The sequence below is a fragment of the Micromys minutus genome (assembly GCF_963924665.1).
Source record: "Micromys minutus genome assembly, chromosome: 3".
In the NCBI taxonomy this organism is placed as follows: Eukaryota; Metazoa; Chordata; class Mammalia; order Rodentia; family Muridae; genus Micromys; species Micromys minutus.
The window spans coordinates 25,641,121-25,664,014 of NC_137972.1; the positions used below are offsets into that span (position 1 = coordinate 25,641,121).

Consider the following 22,894-nt stretch of genomic DNA (forward strand, 5'->3'; position numbering starts at 1 on the left):
CATTGGATGTTGGTAGATTTCTGCCTTCCTGGTCAAGCTGAACATTTAGCCTGGCTCAGTTTTTACTTGATACTTTGTGTGTGTGTGTGTGTGTGTGTGTGTGTGTGTACACCTGTGTGAGCTTAGGTGCACACTCACATCCACATGGATCTCAGTTCTCATGAGTATTTTCTAGTTCACCAGTGGTTTGCCAGTGTAGAGAACGGTTCTGCTCTGAGCTCTTTTTCTTCAGCACACAGCCTGGTCACTGAAGCATGGCGCTAGCCATCTGGATCTCCAGCCAGAGCCTCAGAACGTGTGATGGTCACGGTTGGGGCTGGACCTCTCAGCCTTGCTAGGTGAAGCCCTCCTCATGCACGGGAAGGCACTGGTACTGACCTGAGGTTGTGGAGTAAGGACGGTAGAGCATAATCTCAAGTCAACAGAGATTTTTGCCAATTTTAAACAAGACAGAGTTGAACATTAACAAGAACCCCACTCTTCATACTCAACCCTCCTGGAAATAGTCCAAGCCTAGCACATTTCTCAGTGGCAGCGCTGAGCAGCGGGAGGCTCTGAGCTCTATCCCCAGCAACAACAAAAAGAGGCCAGGCATGGTAACATACACCTATAATGCCAATAGTAGAGGATTAGGAATTTAAGGCTAACCTGGGCTACATAAGTTCCTGACTTGAAAGAGGGAAGAAAAGAAAAGGAGGCTGGAGACTTAACTCAATTTTTGCCTGGCATGCATAAAACTCTGGATTTGATCCCCAGACCTGCTTAAATCAATCATAGTGATATATACCTAACCAGCTCAGCACCTGGGAGGTAGAGGCAGGAAGATCAGAAGTTCCAGATCACTCTTGTCTGGATAGTAAGTTCTAGGCCAGCCTGTGATATATGAGACTCTATCTAGATAACTAATTAGTAATTAGGCATTGATTTCGTGCCGGTCACTTGGCAGTAAATATATCACATTGCTACAAATGAGTAGCCAGAGTCCACCCCAGACCAGGCAAGAGCTGCACAGAGTAGGCTGGAATTCTGGTGACAGAGCTCAGCTGAGAAAGAAGCACATCTCTCCCTGGCCACCAGAAAGTGTCTCATGGCACACAGGAAAGTGCAGCTAGAAAGGAGTACTCTGTCCCAGGGCCTGCCCTCACTTTGTAGATGGAATTTGCTATAGTACATCAGATGGGAAATGTGGAGCTGATGCCATCCTACAGACAGACAATGATTAAGATCTGCAGGCTGGATGTTTAGAACTGTGCTCTCACGTGACAGAGCCCGGCCCATAAGCCTGCTTTCCTACAGTGTCTAGACAGTACAGAGCTGGTGTGTCTGAAACCTGACAGGCTAGGACTTTTGGGGTCTGGCTGTCAAGGGCTCTCTAGCATTAAGCCTGTGGTGGTGTTCCTTGATTCAGGGATACAGAGGCCTAGAAATTATCCAAGATGGATTCAGAGGTGAGGCCTGCCCCCAGGTTTTCTCTCAGCTCCAAACTAGCTCCCTAGTGATACTACCCTCCCCTCCCTGCCCTTTTTTTTTTTTTTTTTTTTTTTTTTTTTGTCCAGGAACCCTGAACTCACTTTCTAGTTGTGACTGTTCACCTCTTTGTCCAATCAGAAATGCTTTTCTGTCTAGCATTTCTGGGGTGCGCTTTTAATCCCAGAACTCAGGAGGCAGAGGCAGGTGGATCTTTGAATCCAGCCTGGTCTACAGAGCCAGTTTCAGGACAGCCAGGGCTACATTGAGAACTCGTATTTCATAAGACGGCTGGGAGTGGGGAGACAGAACAGAAAAGATTTTCTGCTTTGTATTTTAAAGAAAATGGGGCTGAATGAAAGCCATCACAGCCCCTGGCACAGAAGGAGTAGTTAGGAGACTGTCCTTTGGAGGCTTTGTTTTATTTGTTTTGAGACAAGTTGACCCAGGGTGGCCTCATGTTCACTGTGTGATCATGGGTGACCTTAACTTTGGATCCTCCTGCCTCTGCCTCCCAAGAGTTAGGTTGTGTGCATTCTCTACCATGTAGTAGACTTTCCTCCCATAAATTATTCTCATCCTTAAAATAATCTCATGATCCTTTTAGGTATTTCTAGTTCTTTCTGGTATTAGCAGCATTGTAGAAGCAGAGTTAGATGTAACCAGGCAGAATTGAAAAGGTAGATTAGAAATGGGGGACCCCAAGCCATCTCCCCTTTCAGCCTGTGCTGTCCCTGGGGGGGTCTCTGAGCTTCGAATAGAACAAGTTCTATGTCTTAGCCCCTCCAGGCCTGGTTAGCACATCCTCTTATGTAAATGACCACTGAACCCATCTCTGCCTCAGCCTTGCCTGTACAGCATATATTTTGAACAGTAAAAAGACTGTTTTCTCCAAGTTTCCGTGAGCACCTGAGCGCAGTGTCTTGCAGGTTTATAGCTCAGCAAGGGAGAGCACTTGCCTAGCTTTCCCGAGGCCCTGTGTTCATCCCCAGCACCACATAAAAGAACCGGGAGAAGAGAGCCAGCCAACTAAAGCGTCTGTTTCTCACATTTCCATAAAAGGCAAAGAAATTGCTATTAAAATCAGTGCCTCTTGTGCTTTGCCTGAGCGCTCTATTCAGATTCTGGTTTGGAATGGATTTCCCCATTAGATTGGTTTTTCTGTTCCATTTCTTCTTTTTAAAATAGTACCTAGTAGATCTTTTTTCTTCTTCTAATTATGAGGGATGGGTATTCATCGTGGACATGTTGGAGGCTACAAAGCAAGTCGTGCGTGTGGACCCCCTTTTTCCTGTTCATATGGCAAGGTCTCCTTCTTTGTTTTAAGTACTTGCTTCACCTGATGCTGTCCCTTCCTCTCTAATTTTATTTTACTTTTTAACTTCTGTTCTCAATTTTCTGTTATCTCACACGATGTTCTGTATTGTAAAGGTTGCACAGGAATGAGCTAAGAGAACTTAGGATCCATTGTGTGATACCCAGAAAGTAGTGTTTACCTTTAGATCTATAGATGCTCACCTATGTGCAGACGCCTGCCTCGCTTTGGATGTGCATTGCTTACACACTGTGCCATCGTCCCTTGCTGATGAGTCTGAATGCTGGTCTACCTGCACAGCTACCTGCTCATGCATCATTAGAGTTCCAGGAAGCAGCAAAGAGGGTTGATACGGCACTTACAGAATTTCTCCTTGTGTCTGAGCCCCACACAGATTTTATGCTTTGAACCCAAGCAGGTGGATCAGGTCAACTATGGCAAAGCAAACTCTGGGGAAAGAACCAGGCTTCAGCCCATCGTAGCTGTTACTGCGCACAAAATGCTAAGTAGGATACTGAAAGGCTTTAAAGGAAAAAGAGACCGGTCCCTGCGTTTATCCCACTGCAGTGTAGAGTGGCCAGTCCAACGGTAGCTTGGCCTTCAGCCCTCCTGTTAACCTGAACCGCGTTCTCATCATGGGCCACCTTCCTCCCAGTCCTCCCATGGCCCAACAGCCTTACCTTCCTGGGGCTTCCTGTGTCCTGTGTGCTCCTGTGGTTCTGTGATGGTCCCTTGCTCAGCTCCTCTCCCTCTTCCTCCAATGGCGATCGGGTCTGTAGAGATCTCTGCACACTGTCTCTCGGGTCACTGTGAGTTGTTGTCTTGTCAGCTCACCCCCTTTTAGTCTGACAGTCCACAGTGTGACACCACCCCTTCACTGTGGCATCGGATGCCTCTGAAAGGTGTAGAAGCTGAAAGAAAAGGTGTCAGTTGGTTTTCCGTAGCCCACGGGAGGGGTAGTGCCACTGGTTAGTGAAGTCATCCCTGTGTGATCCTAGCTTCCCCTAACTTCCCCGGTTCAGAGTGCAAAGCATTCTGTCAGCCCTAGAGGACCACAGCAAGATGAAGACGTCACTTATACAGACTCAGGGCTCCTTTCTATGGGCATGGTGGCCAAAGGTGACAGATCCTCCTTGCCCCTTAGAGTTAGGGAAAAGCTAACTTAACCCCAAGCATACATGTCAATGTTGACATCGTAAGAACACATTATGGAGGTTTTGTTGGTGACCCCAGTAACAACCTGCACTCCTAAAGGCAGCGTTGTCTGCATATCTAAGACGTCTGTTACATGGATGTAGGCTGACCTACCCAAGGCTACCATACCATAATGTTCCAGTGTTACTACATGCCCTCATTAGCCTGGTAGCCTGTAGCCTGCTACCTATAGCCTGGGCCTGTTCTTGTTCAATTTCTGTGCTGAAAAAGAAAAAAAAAGGACTTAATTCATTTGTAGACTTTGTTCCCCCTGTTTCTGCTTCTCCATTCTTGTGGATTTTTTCTTTCTTCCTATTGTTCCTTTCTCACTTTTTCTGTTTTTGTCCTCTACTTGTTTTTATTTCACCTTCCCCGTCCCTCTCCACCTCCAAATTCCTCTCCTCCTTTCCCTCTTCCTTTTTTTTGTCTTTCTCTGTTTCCTCTTCCTCTTCCTTGTTTGGTCCTTTTTGAAGTTGAGCCCAGTGGCGGGACTCCACGGCGTAGACCTCTCTCCTTCTGCCCTTGCTGTGTCCAGGAAGGTAACGTAACCTTGCCCACTCTTCCCCACTGCCTCCGAGGGGCCGCAGCCACCACAGTCCAACAGGGAGCCAAGGCCCAGCAAACGTTCCTCCTCTCTCTGACTCCTGATAGCCCTACGTCAGAATGTCATGAGTATGTGGCAGTTTCTTACAAGGCACAGTATCCCTTTGACTATCTAAGGGAGGATGGGAACAGACAGAAGCCAAAGAGCCATGGGCTCCAGTGTCTGCAGGTTACGGTTCTCCTGCGGTCCTGTCTACGGTTGGTGCTCGGAGCCTTGGGGCTGGTAAGCTGAAGGCCATCATACAGAAGGCCAGGAACAGGGGAAGAACTCCCTCTGTGGCAGCACTTTGTATTGGCAGAGTCAAGGAATACTGTCCTTACAAAGACTGGTCTACACAAATGGTCCCAAGTTCTGTTGTTTTCCCCCAACCACTAAAAACCAAACTTCTCTACCTTGTGTCTTGCTGAGTGTGTCTTGTTTTGTTTTAAGTTTGTCTGATTTTGAAGTCTGTTGTGGTGATAAGATTTGTCATTGACAAGGCATGTGGGCAGGGGAAGGGAGTGTGGCCATGACTAACCCCTGCTAACCTCTTCTCTGAACTCCATGGCTCTCACCTGTGACCACCCACCCTGCCACATCCCCTTGCTCATCAGCCATGACGAAGCTCCAACATGGCTCATGAGCAGTGTCCCAATGTCTCCTGGTGGAATTTGGAGTCTTTACATGCTGGGAGGTGGGAAGGAGGGGACGGACTTGGTGTGCTCGTGGCTTGACACTCTGGACAGCTTGCATGCCTTAGGGCTTCATCTCCATGGCCACAGGGGCACACTGTGCAGAGACCCTCCAGAAGGAATGCGTGGAACTGGGCTGAAGACTGCTTTTAAAGCCAAAGACCCAAGTCTATTGGTGCGGGGAAGGAGAGCTTGGGCCCCCAGACCTGTAGGCAAGCTCGACAGGCGGAGATGGGGGTATCTAATTTTGAGAGTAGGGCTCAGGGTCAAGACCCTCCCCTCACTCTATGCCAGGAACAAGGGTGCATGTCTGCGTGGCATGGGGCTGATACTAACCATTGTCTGTCTCCAGAGTGTGGTCACTGGCTAAAGACTTAGGCCTGACATGTGTCCAACATACAGTGAAAGTGCTTCAGCCTTTGACTAGTGTGAAGGAGTCAGGAAGAAGCAGGCTAGAGTAATTGAGAGTTTGACATGGGAATAGCACCCTCTGGGGATCATCCATACTCTTGTGCTAGGGCGTTTCTCGGGCCTGGACCATCCGACAAAACAAGTGGAGGGGGACTCGGAGAGTTCCAGTCTGACACCACTTAACTTTGGGAAGCCCTCAGACATCCTGGGCTCTTTATAAAGTACTTAATGTTGGGATGGCAGTGTAGCTCAGTGGTGGGGCATTGCCTAACACATAGGAAGCTCTGTTCTAGCCCCAGCACACAGAATACTAAGGAAAGTTTGTGTCCGCATGGGCAGAGAACCACCCACCGATACATTGTGTTTCCACAGCAAGATCATTGAGCAGCTTTGTCCATGACCCAGGACTTTGTTACTTCCTGGGTGGGTCAATTCCTTAGACAGTCCTTCCTCCATGCTCCTGCTGCAGTTAAAGCCCAGGGGTGTGGCCACTCCCAGTGGACACTCAGTCTGGGTCAAAAGTTGATTCGGGACAGCTCAAGTCAGCTGCTAGAACAAGGGCAGGAGCAGCGACCTTCCTCAGCCGCCTTGATGCCCTGTGTGTGCCATGCAGGGTCTGCTGGGGTGTTTGCCAGGTTACCCGCTAAGACGCGCTCTATTAGGGCAGGGGATGTAGCTCAGTGATGGAGCGCTTGCCTGGTAGGCATGTGTCTAGTGAGTGCACAACAGAATGAAGAAATGGCGTCTTCCAGTCAGACCAAGAGGGGGGGGGGGTATCAGGCATAGCTGCCCAGGCAAAAGCACACGTAAAAGCAGGTTACTTAAAAGCAAGGTGTCTAGCTGGGCTGGCGGCACACATGCCTGTTTCTCTGAACGTGATGGAAAGGCTAGGTCTGTCGGGCCCTGGGGTGGACACGATGCAGCGGCCTGTCACTCTCTGCCCCCCTGTCCCTGTCAAGGCTGTAGGCAAACTTTGGACCTGGCTTGGGACAGTTCCGGCAGCATCTTGCTTGGCTCTTTGCACATTTGCCCCCGTGTGACAGTCTTTCTTGGGCTGGGCAAACAGAGACTATGCCCTCGGTCTGACCCTCAGTCTCTCACGCAGGCATGGGCAAAAAGGATGACCCCAAGCTGATGCAGGAGTGGTTCAAGCTGGTGCAGGAGAAAAATGCCATGGTGCGCTACGAGTCAGAGCTGATGATTTTGTGAGTAAGCCAAGATTGAGGGAACAAATGTGGGGATACCAGTGCTTGGGCTGCGCCCCAGCAGACACAGCTGTCCTAGTCTGACAAGGTGAGAGAGCTGGTCTCCAACTCACTGTTGCTGTTCCTCCCTGTCTCAGTGCCCGGGAGCTGGAGCTGGAGGACCGGCAGAGCCGCCTGCAGCAGGAGCTGAGGGAGCGGATGGCCGTGGAAGGTAAGCAAAGGGTAAGTGAGCGGGGTGGTGTTGTGGGCCACTACCACAGGCCACACCTGATGCCTTCAGCCTCTCGGCAGATCACCTGAAGACCGACCAGGAGCTTTCAGAGGAGAAGAAGATCCTGAACGAGATGCTGGAGGTGGTGGAGCAGAGAGACTCGCTGGTGGCCCTGCTGGAGGAGCAGCGACTGCGGGAGAAAGAGGAGGACAAGGACCTGGAGGCTGCTATGCTGTGCAAGGGCTTCAGCCTGGACTGGTCCTGAGCCTTCCTACCATTGTGTCTGCTAGATTGGCACCCACCTGACCTGGCTGCGTTCTCCCAAACCACTGGATCCAGGTTCAGAAGAGGCCGGGCATCCCTGGAGGGCAGTGCTCAAACACCGTGCAGTGGGAAAACCCCAGGTGAGGGTTATCATCTGAGGTGACTTCACCTCTAAGGGAGAGGCGCTCCCTCAGACTTCCTGCTCAGGAGGGAGGAGATGGGTGTGTGCGATGTGTGCCCCAGGGGAAACTCCTTCAGGTCCCTGAGGGCTTGCTGCCTGGCACCTCTTTCAAGTGGCTCGTCTTCAGAGCCTTTGCCACCACAGAGCACCTGCAGAGCAGAGCAGCCGTTACCCTCCTGCTCCCTGAAGCACCACCAAAGAGAAAGTACAGAGTCTTCAGAAAAAGGGCGGTGGATGGAGATCCAGCTGGGTGCAACACCCGCAGGGGTAATGCTCATCCTGCCGTCGCAGGGGAAGTGAGCGGGTTCATTATGCAAGTTAGGAGGGTGCAAGAGAGGTCTGCCCCACCACACACTGGATCCCAGTGACCAAGTGCCCCAGGCTTCTCACACAGGCCGTGGCCTGACGCCCGTGGATTGCTGTGTTTTGCTTTGAGTTCACAACCATTTTGACACTGGAAAGTATTGACTTTGGGAAAGCTAACGGAGGCCCTACCTGTCAACCTCGACCCCACCTTCTCCCCCCCCCCCCGACCTCCCCCACCCCTTCTCCTGTTGACAGAGGCGCAGTCCCTGGTCAGCACCCACATCAGTACAGGAGATGGCTCTCCTTGGCATTTTCCTGTGTTTGCACATTGAAACAACCGCCTGGCCAGACACTCAGCCACTTCGGCCCCTTTTTGTCAATTAACTTATTTTTTTAATACTTGAAAGTAAGCGACGTCATTTTTATACCTTTACTAGAGACACTGCCTGTCACCTGCGCGTGGGAGTGACGAGGAGCTCTTTGTACATCCCATGCAGCCTGACGCAAAACTGACCTGATTCTTGTTACATGCATCTATTTATTAGCCTTCTTCATAGTGTTACCAACCTGGTTGACACCAGGGAGCAGCTCAAGGCCCTGTGGGTCCTTGCTCACAGCTTTTATGTCCCCTCCTCTGTCCGGCACCCAGACTTTTGCAGGAGAATTGCCTCTCTGTGAAGATGCATTTCAGCTCCAGGAGGCCAGGCCTAGAGACAGGCTGTTCTGGTCTTTTGGGGATCTTGGCTCTGTGGAACCCACTTTGTCCAGTTTTGCTGCCAAGGTTTTGCCTACTGTACATAGGTTAAAGGTTGAGGCCAGCCTTCTTCATGCTTGCTGGGACCAAATAGAGTGTGACCTTGTCCTTCTGCTGGCTGGTGAAAATGCTTGGTCCAGCTAGACAGGAACACGTGTGCTGGTCTCACTTCAACATACCGGCCACTCCAGACTTCTCTGCCTATACCAGGATTTTCTAGGCCTGGCAAGAGCCAGTAAGCACCATGTAACCAGATCCATAAGCCAAGCTGTTCAGCCAGAGACCGGCAATTGGGGCCAGGGTGCTTCTCTTTCAAAACAGCAGCACATGGACCAATCTATTGGTGCCATACCAATCTGGAAAGGGCATGCCAGCTGGGCCTGTGGGAGGGGCTAGTGCAGACAACAGCCAAGGGCCCACACTGACTCTGAACTTCCCGTGGGAGCCACACTGTGCCTCAACTTGAATATCCGTCACCCAACTCCAGAGGAGCAAACAGCTATCTTACTCTTCACCTTGCGCAAAAGCTGCCATCTCTCCTGTGGAAATCCAGATGTGCTGCTAGCAACCGCCACAGCTCTGATGTCATCACTTCCTGGTCACTGACAGGGCAGTATTGCTATTTTTATTCTATCAGAGAAGGATGTTCTGGATTCCATTTTCAACCACAATCTGCCAATCAAACTGGACTTTGGACAGGACCGTCATCGCCTGTGTGACCTTCTCCTTGACCCTCCTTGACTCCTCCATAGTGCCACCGGCAATCCCATGCAGCTCAGCCTGTCATTCCTGCTAACCTAGAACAAGGAAGCCATTTCCAGAGTGACCCAAGGAGGATGCAGGGACATGCTGCATCTCTAGTGGCCTCACGGAGCAGAAGCACCAGATGTTCCCTTCCGCCTCTGTCCTGGTCAGCCATGACCTGTTGATCTCTCCAAAGCACACACTGCTTTCAGCAGTCATTAGAAAGCAGGCGGGGGGGGGGGTTCAATTCCACCAGCTTTGGGCGATGTCCCCCGGCTCTCCAGTCCTGACAGCATGAGAACTTCCAGTTCTCACAGAGCACTTTTTAAGGCTCCCAGTTTGTAACCACTAAGTTTGCAGTCGATTTTAGAGGTCTGGGGACAAGACACAAAGTGTCCCCCGCCTCTGGAAATGCACACAGATCTAGTCATGCCTTCTTCGCAGGAATTATGTCTTCACTTGAAGGCAGGGTGTCAAGGGATGTACACACTACACACACACACACACACACACACACACACACACACACACGATGCTAGAGTGCATTTGAGTAAACCCAAACTCAAGGCTAAGGACAGACAGTGCATGAGGCTCTATCCTGGAGCAAGCAGAAGGCCACCCATTGCTCCCAAATAAGAGAGTGGCCAACCCAGGTTCTAACCCTGTTCAGTTGACAGTTTTGCCCCCAACAGCCATCCTTAAGGTAATTTTGACCAGCAGCTGTAGACTTTGAAAAAATAAGACATTTTTTTCACTGGGACAGGAGAGTAGAGGTAGGGACAACGAATACCGGGGCGGGGGGCTGGGACTTATAGCTCAGTGGTAGAATGTGTGTTCGCATGCATAAGGCCCACGGTTCAACCCCCAGTACCACTTTTATTTTTAAAATTTCTTTTGAAAGATAGTAACATGACCCACAAGACAGAACGGTCTGTTTTATGCGCAATAAAGATTTTTTTTTAATAAATTAAAAGTGTATTTCTGAAGTCATTTTTCCTGCTCTTACCGTCAAGCCAAGACGCATTTCAGGTGAGTGACATCTACACAAATCATTTGGGCAGCTTGTAGGTGAGTGTGTGCAGACAGGGATTCTCAAAGCATACAGCTTTTCATTTGGTTTCTGACTTTTGAATCCTCTGTGTTATCCATCAGTCACTAGTACTTGAGAAGTGTCCGCAGCAGCCTTGCTTAGTAAGAAGCACTTGAGTAATGGCCAAGGAAGCCAGAGCCGGTTTCTTAAGACAGGTGTTACTGTGGTTACTATGGGGTGGTGATGGCGCAGGCTTTCAGTTTCAGCTTTTCAGTTTCTGATTTCAAGGCCAGCCTGGTCTACAGTGTGAGTTCCAGGACTATATGTAGAGAGCCTATCTTTTTTTCTAAAGACTTATTTATTTTATGTGAGTACACTGTAGCTGTCCTCAGACACACCAGAAGAGGGAATCAGATCCTATTACAAATGGTCGTGAGCCACCATGTGGTTTCTGGGAATTGAACTCAGGACCTCTGGAAGAACAGTCAGTGCTCTTAACCACTGAGCCATCTCTCCAGCCCAAGAGCCTATCTTTAAAAAACAGAGTGGTGTTGCTAAAATAAGGTCCCAATGACAGGCCAAAGCATGATTCCACCAAAGTTCATTCTGGGAAAGCAATTTGTCTATTGGGTTTCCCTGCAGTGTATAGGTTACTTAACAGGGTGTGGGTTCTCCTCCCCACAAAAACACCTCACCAGGAAAGACTTTACCCAGCAGAGATGAAAGCTTCCCTGTAACCACATGGATAGAGTCTCCCTCCCCTATCTTCATCCTACCTGTGTAACCAGCCCTGCCCCAAGGCCCAGTATAAGGAAGACAGTTGTATACAATAATAGGCAACAACTGGATACTCTGATACCCTTCCCACCCTCCATGAATGAGGGCATGAAGCATCAACAAACCTAGCTGGGATGATCTTTAACAAGCGGGTGAAACTGAACTCCCCAGAATGGCAGTTATGTGGCTCAGAGGACATCCAGTCACCCCACTTGGATCGCCAGCTATTTCAGAGAATAGTGTAATGGGAAATGAGAAAGGAGGAGACTAGAAATAACCAGCTTAGGAAGGACTTAGAGTGGCCCTGGGCTCCTCGGGAAAGGCAGGTTTGCCTTTTGTCCTTTTGAAAGGGAAAGGCATCTGGGTGGGCACCCCAGAGGCCTTCACTGACTAACAAACAGGAATGGCTGTGGGGCACACTTTCATCCCAGGTGGCAGGAAATGGTAATTTTAGGCAGGCAGCCAGAAACAGGCTCCTCCCAAGAAACCACCATTCCTGGCCTCCGCCAGCCCAGCTGGCCCCTGTCAGAAGAGCAGAGAGAATGGCCCTGTGCCCCTGTAAGAAGGTGAGTGGTAAAGATTCTGATTGGGCCTGGGGCACCCTCAGAACGTGGGTAGGTGCCTTCCAGCTGTACAGAGATGGGAATGAGCAAGCAATGCAAACTGGGCTTCCCTCGCCATTTGTACCTGGCTGGAGAGGCAAGGGTTAGGGGAGTGTGGGTGGGGGCTCCAGAAGCCTGAGCACAGTGGGGGCTGCCTTCCTCCTGACCCAGGGCAGTGAGCAGCAGCTCGCTGTCCTCTGGAGGACCTTTAAAATTCAGAAAGGTTTGTTTTTTTTCCCTATCGAGGCCTCCTGACAGAAAGAACGCCAGCCTGTTCTTCCTCTTACAAAATAGATTTCCCCGCAAGGTGGTATTGTTCAGAGATCCATTTTCGGGCTACTTTTGTCTGATCTCCCAGACTGGATTGTGGCAGTGTTTTCAAGACATTCCCTGCCCACGGTGAGTAGGCAAACCTCGCCCAGTAAGAGACAGCCCTCTGCTGTGAACACCTCGCGGCTCATATGAGGCATCAGAAGTTCTACATAGGTTAAAGGAAGAAACGAGAGGGGGCAGAGACACATGGAAGACCAAGAAGTTTCTAACTGAAAGTAAATTCCACAGCTTTTTTTTTTTTTTTTAAGTATTGGTTTTAAGATTTGTGTCTGTGTGAGTGCATAAATGTCAGTACAGGTGGCAGCAGTAACTAGAGATGTCAGAGCCCCCCTGAAACTGGAGTTACAGCTAGAGAGTTGTGAGCTGCTGAGTATGGGTGCTGGGCACTTAATTCGGGTCTTCTGCCAGAGCAAGTGCTGTGAACTGCCATCGCTACAGCCCAGAGTCACACAATTCGTTACGTGTATAGAGATTTGGGGTTGACATTTAAAATCTTGGAACCTGACTGACAAGTGGCACTGCATTCAGTTGCATAGCACCCCGCCCCCCAGACACACTACACACAACTTAAAATAAGGAGAGATGGCTCAGTGGTTAGGACCACTTGCCTGCTCTTACAGAGGACCTAAGTTTGATTTCCAGCATGTAGGTGGCAGCCCATAACCATTTGTAACAGTTCCAGGGAATCTGACATCCTTTTTCTGGCTTCCAAGGGTGCCAGGCACACACATGGCACACATGCAAACCATTCAGTCAAACCAAAGAAAATCTGTTAGGAATCTCTAAAACATTGAAATCATGCTTTTCTGGATGATTTAAAACATGCACGGCGGGGCTGGAGAGATGGCTCAGTGGTTAAGAACACTGACTGCTCTTCCAGAGGTCCTGAGTTCAAATCCCAGCAACCACATGGTGGCTCACAACCATCTGTAATGGGATTTGATGCCCTCTTCTGGTGTGTCTGAAGACAGTGACAGTGTGCTCATGTATAATAAATAAATAAATTTTAAAAAACGTGCACGGCTTAAGTAGTAGAGTGCTGGTCTTGCACAGTGGCACACACCTCACCCTGTACTTGGAAAATCGAGGTAGAAGAATCAGGATTGAAGGAAGTTTATTCTTGAGTACATAGCATACATGAGGTCAGCTCTTGGATGGCTTAAGATACTCTCTCATAATCAAAAAGAACAAAGAAATAAACAGAAGTCAGAGGCCATCCATATTCAGACATCCCCATCAGGACCCAGTCTTCAAGGTCATGCTGTAATCTCAAACCCGTGGCTGACCCTTTGCAGCCTCCCTAAACCACTGTTTCCTTCTGAGTCAAGGGGCAAGCCCCACTCACCAGTCTGAGGGATCTTCCAAACAGATGGAAGCTGCTATTCCCAGCCACACAGGAACCGTGGGTCAGGGTCCCAGGAAGGTCCCATCACTGATTCAGACCCCACCTTCAGCAATGTACAAAGGCCACTCTGAGACAGGCCCTTTTATTGTCTGTCTTTCTAAAAGCTGAAAGCAAATGGTGCGGCCATCAAGATGGCTCAGATTTAGTAGGCAAAAGCACTGGCTTTGTAGCCCTGTTCACCTCTCAGACACACAGTGGGAGGAAAACTGACCTCTACATACTTGTCCCTCACATACCCATAAATAAATGCAAACTTAAAAAATATTCTTTATTATTCTAAATTTTATTAGCATATATACAATAGATTTTGGCATACTATATATAGGATATATACATATAATAAAATATATATATACCTGTATACATATATATGTATATATGTGCAGGTATATGTGTGTATAATGTATATATCCTATATAGAGATATTACATATAGATATTGTAGGCCCATAGTTTAAAACTCCTTTACCTCTGGGCCAATGGAGGTTTCTACCAGGCCCTTCCTCTGTTATGTTCGCTAATAATCACCCTTTGAGTCTCTGTGTTTCTTTAGGAGGAAATGTTTTATAGGTCACGTGGCCCTGTGACACAAAGAGCCCTAGGAATCTGATTTGGCATCTGCCTAGTCTGGCTGCTACCCAACCGACTGATTCTGAACTTAGCTCTCCAAATCTGTTCCCTAAATCTTTGCCCCACCAAATGGTGGTGGGACAAAAAAAGAGCCAATGGTACTTGCTGAGTGCCATGTGCCTATCTCTCTCAGGCTCTGAGTCACAGTCACATGCCACTCTGGGCCCTGCTCAGAGCCCAACCCAGAAGCTGGCCCTGCTCACTTTCTTGGAATTCCCGGGGACATCTGGATCCCAGGGCAGAGAGTGCAGGAGAGGAAGAAAGCCAGGGTTTGGATTTGATATGGGGAAGTCCCATAAAGGAACTAAGGACAAATAGCATGTCTGTGTCATGTGTCAATAACAGACAAAAAGCAGAGCATTATTGCTCACACCTGGGAGGCTGGAGCAGGAGGATTGACATGAATTCTAGGTCTGCCCAGCCACATAAGCCTTAAAAAAAAGTTCCTAGGCAGTGGTGGCACACACCTTTAATACCATAACTCAGGAGGCAGCAACAGGGAGATCTTTTGAGTTTAAGGCCAGCCTGGTCTACAAAGTAAGTTCCAGGACAGCTGGAACTAGACAGAGAAAAAAATATGGATGAACGCATGGATAGTCAGACAAGACAGACAAACAGACAGAGCTGGCTTCAGAAAGAACAGAGAAATACAGAAGATGGTCTGTGGGCCATTCAGATCCACCTTGAGGCAAATGTTGAGGGGCCTGGCTCTTTGGAAAAGCCAGCCCCATTCTTCCCCACCCCCCTTCCCCAGGAGTCTGTCTGAGCTGTTGACAGATCCTAGGAAAGGACATTTACCTGGCTTTGAGAAGCCCGCCCTCCAGGTCTCTGTTTTTCCTTCCTTGAACTGGGCATCCTTACTGGTAACTGTTAGATCGAAGAGTCCCAAGGCACAGTCCGGGGATGAAACTTGGGAAATCCCTCAAAGGCCACAGGTGTTGAGTCACACTAGGGCCTGCCTATCCTGCCCTCCTGAAGCAGAGGACTGAGTGCCACCTCAGCAGAGGACTGTGACACTGCAGCTCAGGTCTGAGTGCAGCTCTGGTCTTTCTTCCAGCAGAGGTTGTCTGCCATCCCTCTCCTGTCTTCTCACCCATCTTGAAAGCCTGCAAGCTACAGACAGCATGGGATGAAGGCACTCTGGGAATGGTGTGGGACAATGGCCCAGCCCCCTAAACACCTTTAACCTTCCCATTGAAAGGTCTCAGATGAAGATTCAGGGAGACACTGAGATGGATCACAGTGGGTATGGAGTTTATTAAACATTAACAGGCCAAGCGTGGTATTGCACACTTTTGATCTCAGTAATTGGGAAGGCAGAAGCTGGTGGAATTCTGAGGTTGAGGCCAACCTGTCTTCATAACAAGTTCCAGACTAGCCATGGCTACATCATAAGACCCTATCTAAAATAAAAAGGGTTTAACACCATGGAGGGACAACAGCTTGGTGGGGACTTTGAGGGGCATTCACACCCCAGCACCAGAGACAGACAAAGCAAGGCAGGGACTTTGAAGAGAGGTGATCAAGGCCATGATGGCAGAAATGGGAGTCACTTAGACCTTTCTGAGGATGAGGATATTTTTGCCATAAAAGCCTGCCATTAGGTTCTTTAATCAGAGGCAAAGAAGGGTGTGAGGAGCAGGCTGTGTGGCCTTGATGTGAACTCACTTCCCTGGGTGAAAGATCCCAGCACCCAGGAGTCTGTCAGCTAGGGACCCAGACCTATGCACCACAGTATCCATGAGAGGGAAGGTCTAAGTAGAGCTGACTCCAGCATCACACTCTTACACCCAGGGCAGAGAGTGTCCCCTTAGGATAGCCACTGATCCCTGAGCCCACCTGACAATGTTCTCACTGCTGGTTTCCTATCAACCTACTGTCCATGGGACAATGACATTGGCCTGTCCCTTCCTTTGTGTCCCCACAAAGTCCGTTAGCTTTGCTGTGGAGGATGCTGTGGTCTTGACGGATGAACTACCACCATCGGTCTGGTGTTTCATTAGGAGCCCTTAAGTCCTGGGGCTGTTCACAGTGAGCCATTGAAAAGGACTAAGTGTGGAGGGTACTCTGCACGCACCTGGATTCAACAGCCTACACATCTGTCTCTTGCCACTTTGTGACAGGAGCAGGGCTTGCTGTCACGGTTTCACTCAGGTGGGAAGTGGCCAGGACAGAGGAAACTTTGACAGTGCCCCCCACACACAAGCACAGGGTAGATGAGAGGGTCAACTGGTAATATCCTGTTGTCAGCTCTGTTGACCCTGTGAAGAGGAGAAGGTGCGGGACCTATAAAGATACAGGTACACTCAGTAGAAAAGCTAATTATCAAAACAGAGTGGACTGGGAGTGGGACTTGGAAGAACAGCTGAGGCTCTGTAGAGGTCTTGCTGGAAATGAAAGGACCACGAGCCCAGCAGCGTAAGGACAGGGCTGGAGACGGGTCAGTGGTAGAGCGTTGGCCAGCATGTGTGAAGCCCCAGGTTATAGCACATGCACCACAGAAAGCATCTCTCTCCAGGATCCCATTCCTGGCCCTTCAAAAGACTCATTTACTAACCACATACAGCGGCCTGTGCCTGTAGTCGCAGTAGTGGGAAGGTTGGAACCAGGGTCGGAAGGGAGGACGGTCATCCTCGGTCAGTGACAAGCCCTAGTAAGAGGAGAACCAACTAAGGCAAGTTTTTCTCTGTATTAGTCAAGGTCTAATTAGATTGATTTACAGAATGTGGTCCCTGTAATCCAACAGTGGCTGTTTCACAATGGGAAGGGGAATGAAATGAGACCTAGTAGTAGTTAAGGACCTGGGACAGTGCCAGACCCCAATGGGAGAGCGGCCGACCTTAGGGCTACTTTGGAATCCTGAGAAGTTAGTTCTAACATGAAGGAATACCGGGCTAGTGGCCAGGAGCAGAGCTTCCTTCTTCCACGCTTTAATGTGGGTTGCTACCAGAAGGTGTGGCAGAGATTTAGAGTAGGCCATCTTTCCTCCTCAGTCCCCACCCCAGGCTTACCCAGCACCTTGGTGTTTAATTGATTCCAGACATAGTCGACAGCCAAGATCCACCACCACATTCTCTGGTCTCCCACTGGAAGAGACACTATCTAAAAAGAAACAAAAGGTCCTAGTTCCTGGGTCCCTGCACCCAGAGTCCTGCCTTCCAAGTCTCACTGCCACACAGCCAGCAGGAGCCTAACAGACTATCAAAACAGATCAACAGCCACATTCTACAAGCACTTTCTATAAGTGCTGGCTGGCTTTATGTCAACTTGACACAAGCTGGAATTATCACAGAGAAGGAAGCCTCCCTTGAGGAAATGCCTCCATGAGATACAGCTGTAAGGCATTTTCTCAACTAGTGATCAAGGGAGAGGGCCCAGCCCATTGTGGTGGTGCCATCCTTGGGCTGGTAGATCTGGGTTCTATAAGAAAGCAGGCTGAGCAAGCCAGGGGAAGCAAGCCAGTAAGTAACATCCCTCCATGGCCTCTGCATCAGCTCCTGCTTCCTGACCTGGCTTCCTTTGGTGATGAGCAGCAATGCGGAAGTGTAAGGTGAATAAACCCTTTCCTCCCCAATTTGCTTCTTGCCAGACGTTTCCTGTGTGACCATGTTCCATGGGGCCATTGCTTGGGACTTGTACTGCTCCCTCCAGTTATGGTCTTTCTTACGGAGTCAGGTTAAACTGACTATTGGGGCATTCGTATAACCAAGCCCATCTCCTCCTCCGTCTCAAGTGCTTCCTAGCTGTTTGTTAGTTGTGTTCTGTTACACAATGTGTCCTGGTAACCCCAACCATGATTGCCCCCGAGTAACCCTAGTGGTGATCCCCCACATATGAACACTATAAATGCACAAACCATGAGAAAGGTATTCGGGGCTTAACAACTACACCCTGGTGCCGGGAATGTGCCTGGCCTCAAATTCGCTGTGTAAATGAAGATGACCTCAGTTTGATTCCCCAGCTTGCACTTAAAAAGCCAAGTATGAAGTAGGCACGGTGGTGCACACCTTTGATCCCAGCACTCGGTCGGCAGAGGCGGGCCTGGTCTATATAGGTCAGTGTGGCTACAAAGTGAGACCATGTCTCAAAAAGTCTTGTGTTTCCTTCCTGGGGTTCACTGGCCTGGGGCCTACCCTGAACAGTAAGCCCCCGTTTCTAGTGACAGACCATGCCTCAAAAAACAAGGTAGGTAGAGCTGGCAGGAATGATTCATAGGGAAAGACACTAGCTATCTGTGTTCCATCCCACATGGCAGAAGGGAAAACGTGACTCCACGTTCACGTTCTCCTCTGACTTCAATTCTCTCTCTCTCTCACACACACACACACACACACACACATTTAAAGTGATTAAAAACAAAAGGAAAAAAAAGCCCCAGAGGCCAAAAGATCTTTCCGTGCTAGGGTTGCAGGGGGTGATGAACTACTTGGTGTGGGTACTGAGGATTCACACCCCTATCACCATGAGAAGGCAGCAAGAACCCTAACCACTGGGCCATCTCCAGCCTCCTGTATGACCCCTTGAGAACCTGATCCTTCAAATAGAATTAAATGTTTCCTGACCCAGCATCTTCAGTCCTAGGTTTTCACCTAAAAGAAACAGAAGCAAATCAGGTGTGGTGACACCAGCCTGTAATCCTGGTATTTGGGACGCTGAAACAGGAGGGTTTTCTAGGAGTTTCAAGGTCAGTTTGGGCTGAAGGGTAAGACTTTGTCTCCAGAAATGAAAACAAAACCAACCTCCTTTCCCCCTAAAGTGAAAGTAAACGTCAGAAAAGGGAGGGGTTAGGGCAGAGGTTTTGTGACAACTATCCTTGTCATGGTTTGTATGAGAGGGGCCTGTGGTGGCTGGAGTAAGAATGGTTCTGATAGGCTCCTATATTTGAATCCTTAAATCACCAGGAAGTGGCACTATTTGAAAGGACCACAAGGATTAGAAAGTGCCCTTGTGTGTGTGGGGGGGTGTTATCATTTTTAATCTCAATCCGGGGGTTTCCACCCCACCTTTGATCATTCAGTTCCTGGATAAAAGACACACAACCTTTATTAAACAAGCCTTAAACAGCACAAGAGCTGGGCAGCTATCTTTCCCCCGCGCTGTTATGTCTACTTCCCAGCTAATAATCTCATTACATGATCTGCCATGTTTCCTGTGGCCTGCTCTTAACTCTAATTACCAACCCACATGGCCATTCTATCATGACTCACCTAACCCATGGCGGCTTCTTCCTCGTGTCACCTTCTAAAGTGTGTCACTGGGGATGGGCTTCGAGTTTTTAAAAGCCCATGCCAGGCCCAGAGGTTCTCCCTCTCTTCTTGAGGATCAGGATGTAAAATTCTCAGTTATCAATTCAGCACCGTATCTGCCTGCTTGCTGCCATGACAACAGATGAAGCAAACCTCCAGTTAATGGCTTCCTTTTGTAACAATTACTTTGGTCACAGGTCTTTCCTGGCTAATTTGTTTGTTTGTTCATGGGCTCTACCCTCCTCTGGAACCATAATCCCCCAATTAAAGTGCTTTTTTTTTTGAAACAGGGTTTTTCTCTGTAGACCTGGATGTCCCAGAATCACTCTGTAGACCAGGCTGGCCTCAAATTCAGAGATCCTCCTGCTTCTGCCTTTCAAGTGCTGGTATTAAAGGGGTGTGCTACCACCACCCAGCTAAATGCTTTCTTTTATGAGGTGTTATTGTCATACTTTTTTGTCATGGTAATGGAAAAGCAACTAAGACACAGCCATGTCTGAGGTGCACACACTTATAGATGTACAGTTATGCTTTTCCTAATTACATAATAGAGACAGACAGACACACAATACTACTGCCTGGAGTTCTAACACTTTGTCTTAATTTGGCTCACAAAAATCACATGGGAATCTACATGTCCAGATGCTGAGGGTCCCTGTCCCAATTGGTTTTTGATTGATAAAGACCCAACAACCAATGGCTGGGCGAGATGAAAGAGGCAGAACTTTTAGGATTTCCAGGCAAGAGACACAGTAGAGAAGAGGAAGGGAGTCTACCATGAGAGGGGCATAGGACAGGCCACATCATGATGAAGAAGCAGAAAGATCAGACTTAAAGTCCCACCAACATGTAAGAATCCAAGAGTGGCTCCAGGGGCCATTCCCCTGACTGAGTCTGGTGTCGCAGAGATAAAATATAGATTTAGCAAGTATTAATTCAAGAATATCAGAGGGGAGTGTGTGCTAGCTAGTTTGAAAGTACCCAGCTATTAAACTAGTCAAAGCATCTCAAATTACAAAGGTTGCATGTATTCGTCTGTCATTCACGAGTCCCTCCGGGAGTTCAGAGAAGATTAACAATTCACCACTACACTGGAGCTTTAACTGCAGTTTATGGATGAGAAGGGTCATGTCTGTAATGAAGTCACCAGAAAAAGAGAAACAGCTCTTAGAGTTCTGCACCAGAGGGCAGAGGCGTATGCAATCCATCCTTCGAGGTTTGACAAGCAGAAGGCAGGCTGGCAGCACAGAAACATAGTTCTGGGTTAGTCATATAGTAACCTCTGACTGAACCACTCTCTCCTAACCCTAAAACATCTGGGACCTGTATTGGTGGGCGTGAGAGCTTAGCAGTGCTGAGGCTAGTCGGCTTCCTAGTTATGGGTGTATGGTAGAATGTAAACTCCTCCAAGAAAGGTTATGAAATGGAAACTTCTAGTTTCTTTGGAAAGTTAGTTGTGTCAAATGACATCTTTCTGGGGCACACAGGTGAAGGGATGTTTTGCTAAAGCAGACACGAGTGAAAGGATGTTTTGATATACCAAACTTGAAAGAATGCTTGCTGAAGGAGGAAAAATCTCACCCCACAGACGGAGGAGGAGCACTGAGTGTTGGTTTGGTTTGCTCTGCCTCGCTATTCTTCTCTAACCACACCCGTGTATTGGTTCACCTTATATAGTGTTGTTGGGCTCAACTTGCGGTAATGCTGCCATTGAGAGAAACTCAACAAAGAGCTGCTTGTGAGGTTCCTGCAGCAGCTTGTCACTTCTGTGGCCTTGCCTGGCAGATTTTTCAGAACTGGGCTGTAGCTGCCTGCTTATAGGTCTGGTCTGCTGTTGCTGAGTTGGATTTGGTGTTTGCTACAGGACTGAGCTGCTGCCAAAGAACTACTGAACAGGTCCATTTCCCCCATATCCTAGTAACTTCTCTCTTCTACTGCCTCTGCTGGGTGGTGGGCTAGAGGAGAAGTTGAACCCTTGTTAAAAGTAGGCTGCCTATAAAGTTATGTATTCAGAGCCTGCAAACAACTTCTGGAATATGATTGGGTCTACATGGTCTTAGAAATATTTAGGGACAAAGAACACTTAATCATACACCCTTCGCCCTCTCCCATCCTAGCTTATCCCTACTCCTTTCTGTCACAGGAAGAATGGATGGGTCCAGGAGGTGATTGTTCTGTGATCTCTAACGGTTCGGGTGAGAAATGCCCCCATTCACACCAGTCCTTTGTGTTCCCACCAGGCCCCTGGGTTCACACCAGTTACCCCTTGGGGAAAATACATTTATTTTAATGAAGCTGCTTCTACCTAAAATGTCTTGATTCTCCCTTCAACACTCCCTAATTTAGAGACTATTTAGGCTGCACACTAAAACTGGAAGTTTCACTTAAAGTTCAGTGATAAGGTTGGACTCATTTAAACTGAAGATTGGTATGTTCCATCTTTATGAAGTTCTGAAATCAATCTCCTCTTTTCATTTGTTTTGATTGCCAAGTGCCTCAAAGAGAATCCCAGTTAAAAATATTACGTATTCAGGTCTCGATCATGCCTTCCTTTAATCCTAGAGGCAGAAGCAGGAGGATCTCTATGAATTCTAGGCCAGCCAGGTTCCAGGCTAGTCAGGGCTACATAGTGAGACCCTGTCTCAAACAAAATGATTTTTTTCTCATTATTTTCCATTTTGAAATATAGATAATTCAGTTTGTATTTAAATTTTAAAATATTTACTTTATTTTTACATATATGAGTGTTTTGTCTGCACATACCTGTACCACATGTGTGCCTGGTCCCCACAGAGGCCAGAAGAGGGGTCAGTCTCTTGGAACTAGAGTAACAGATTGTGATGGTTTATATATGCTTAGCCTAGGGAGTGGAAATATGGCTTTGTCAGAGTAGGTTTTGCCTTGTTGGAGGAACTGTGTCACTGTGGATGTGGGCTTTATTACTCTCATCCTAGCTTGTCTGGAAGTCAGCCTTCAGATGAAGATGTAGAACTCTCAACTCAGCCAGCACCATGCCTGCCTGGATGCTGCCAGGTTCCTGCCTTGATGATAATGGACTGAACCTCTGAACCTGTAAACCAACCCCAATTAAATGTTGTCCTTATAAAAGTTACCTTGGTCATGGTGTCTGTTCACAGCAGTAAAACCCTAACTAAAACTCAGATGGTTGTCAGCCACCATGTGGGTGCTGGGTACTGAACCCGGATGGATGCTCTGTAAGAATGAGAGTGCTTTTAACCAATAAGCCATCTCTCCAGCCCTAACCCTGCTGTTAGTCAACAAACTCTCCCACTATGTGATTTCAACTGTAACTTTTATTCGTCATAAAATTAGTGCCATCTTCCTTTAATAAGATTTGGAAAATATAAAGAGAAAAAAGAAACCCTGGGAGATGGCTCAGTTTCTAAAGTCCTTCATATACTTAAGAACTGGACTTTGGGGCTGGAGAGATGGCTCAGTGGTTAAGAGCACTGACTGCTCTTCCAGAGGTCCTGAGTTCAAATTCCAGCAATTACATGGTGGCTCACAACCATCTGTAATGAGAT

General features: G+C 48.3%; 1 protein-coding gene across 22 annotated transcripts in view; it reads left to right on the forward strand.

The window, feature by feature from the left end:
* Window positions 1-10,288, forward strand: part of MICAL3 (microtubule associated monooxygenase, calponin and LIM domain containing 3) — a 169,445-nt gene extending 159,157 nt beyond the window's left edge. For 14 of the 22 annotated variants that reach the window (XM_080914365.1, XM_080914368.1, XM_080914354.1 and 11 more), the window contains 4 exons: window positions 4,450-4,515; window positions 6,768-6,867; window positions 7,005-7,078; window positions 7,159-10,288. In XM_080914365.1, the coding sequence (XP_080770491.1) occupies window positions 4,450-4,515; window positions 6,768-6,867; window positions 7,005-7,078; window positions 7,159-7,343 (425 nt within the window). In that variant the 3' untranslated portion in view covers window positions 7,344-10,288. The remainder of the gene's footprint in view (window positions 1-4,449; window positions 4,516-6,767; window positions 6,868-7,004; window positions 7,079-7,158) is intronic. The other 8 variants (XM_080914372.1, XM_080914355.1, XM_080914356.1 and 5 more) reach the window with 1 other exon arrangement.
* Window positions 10,289-22,894: the final 12,606 nt, after the last annotated feature.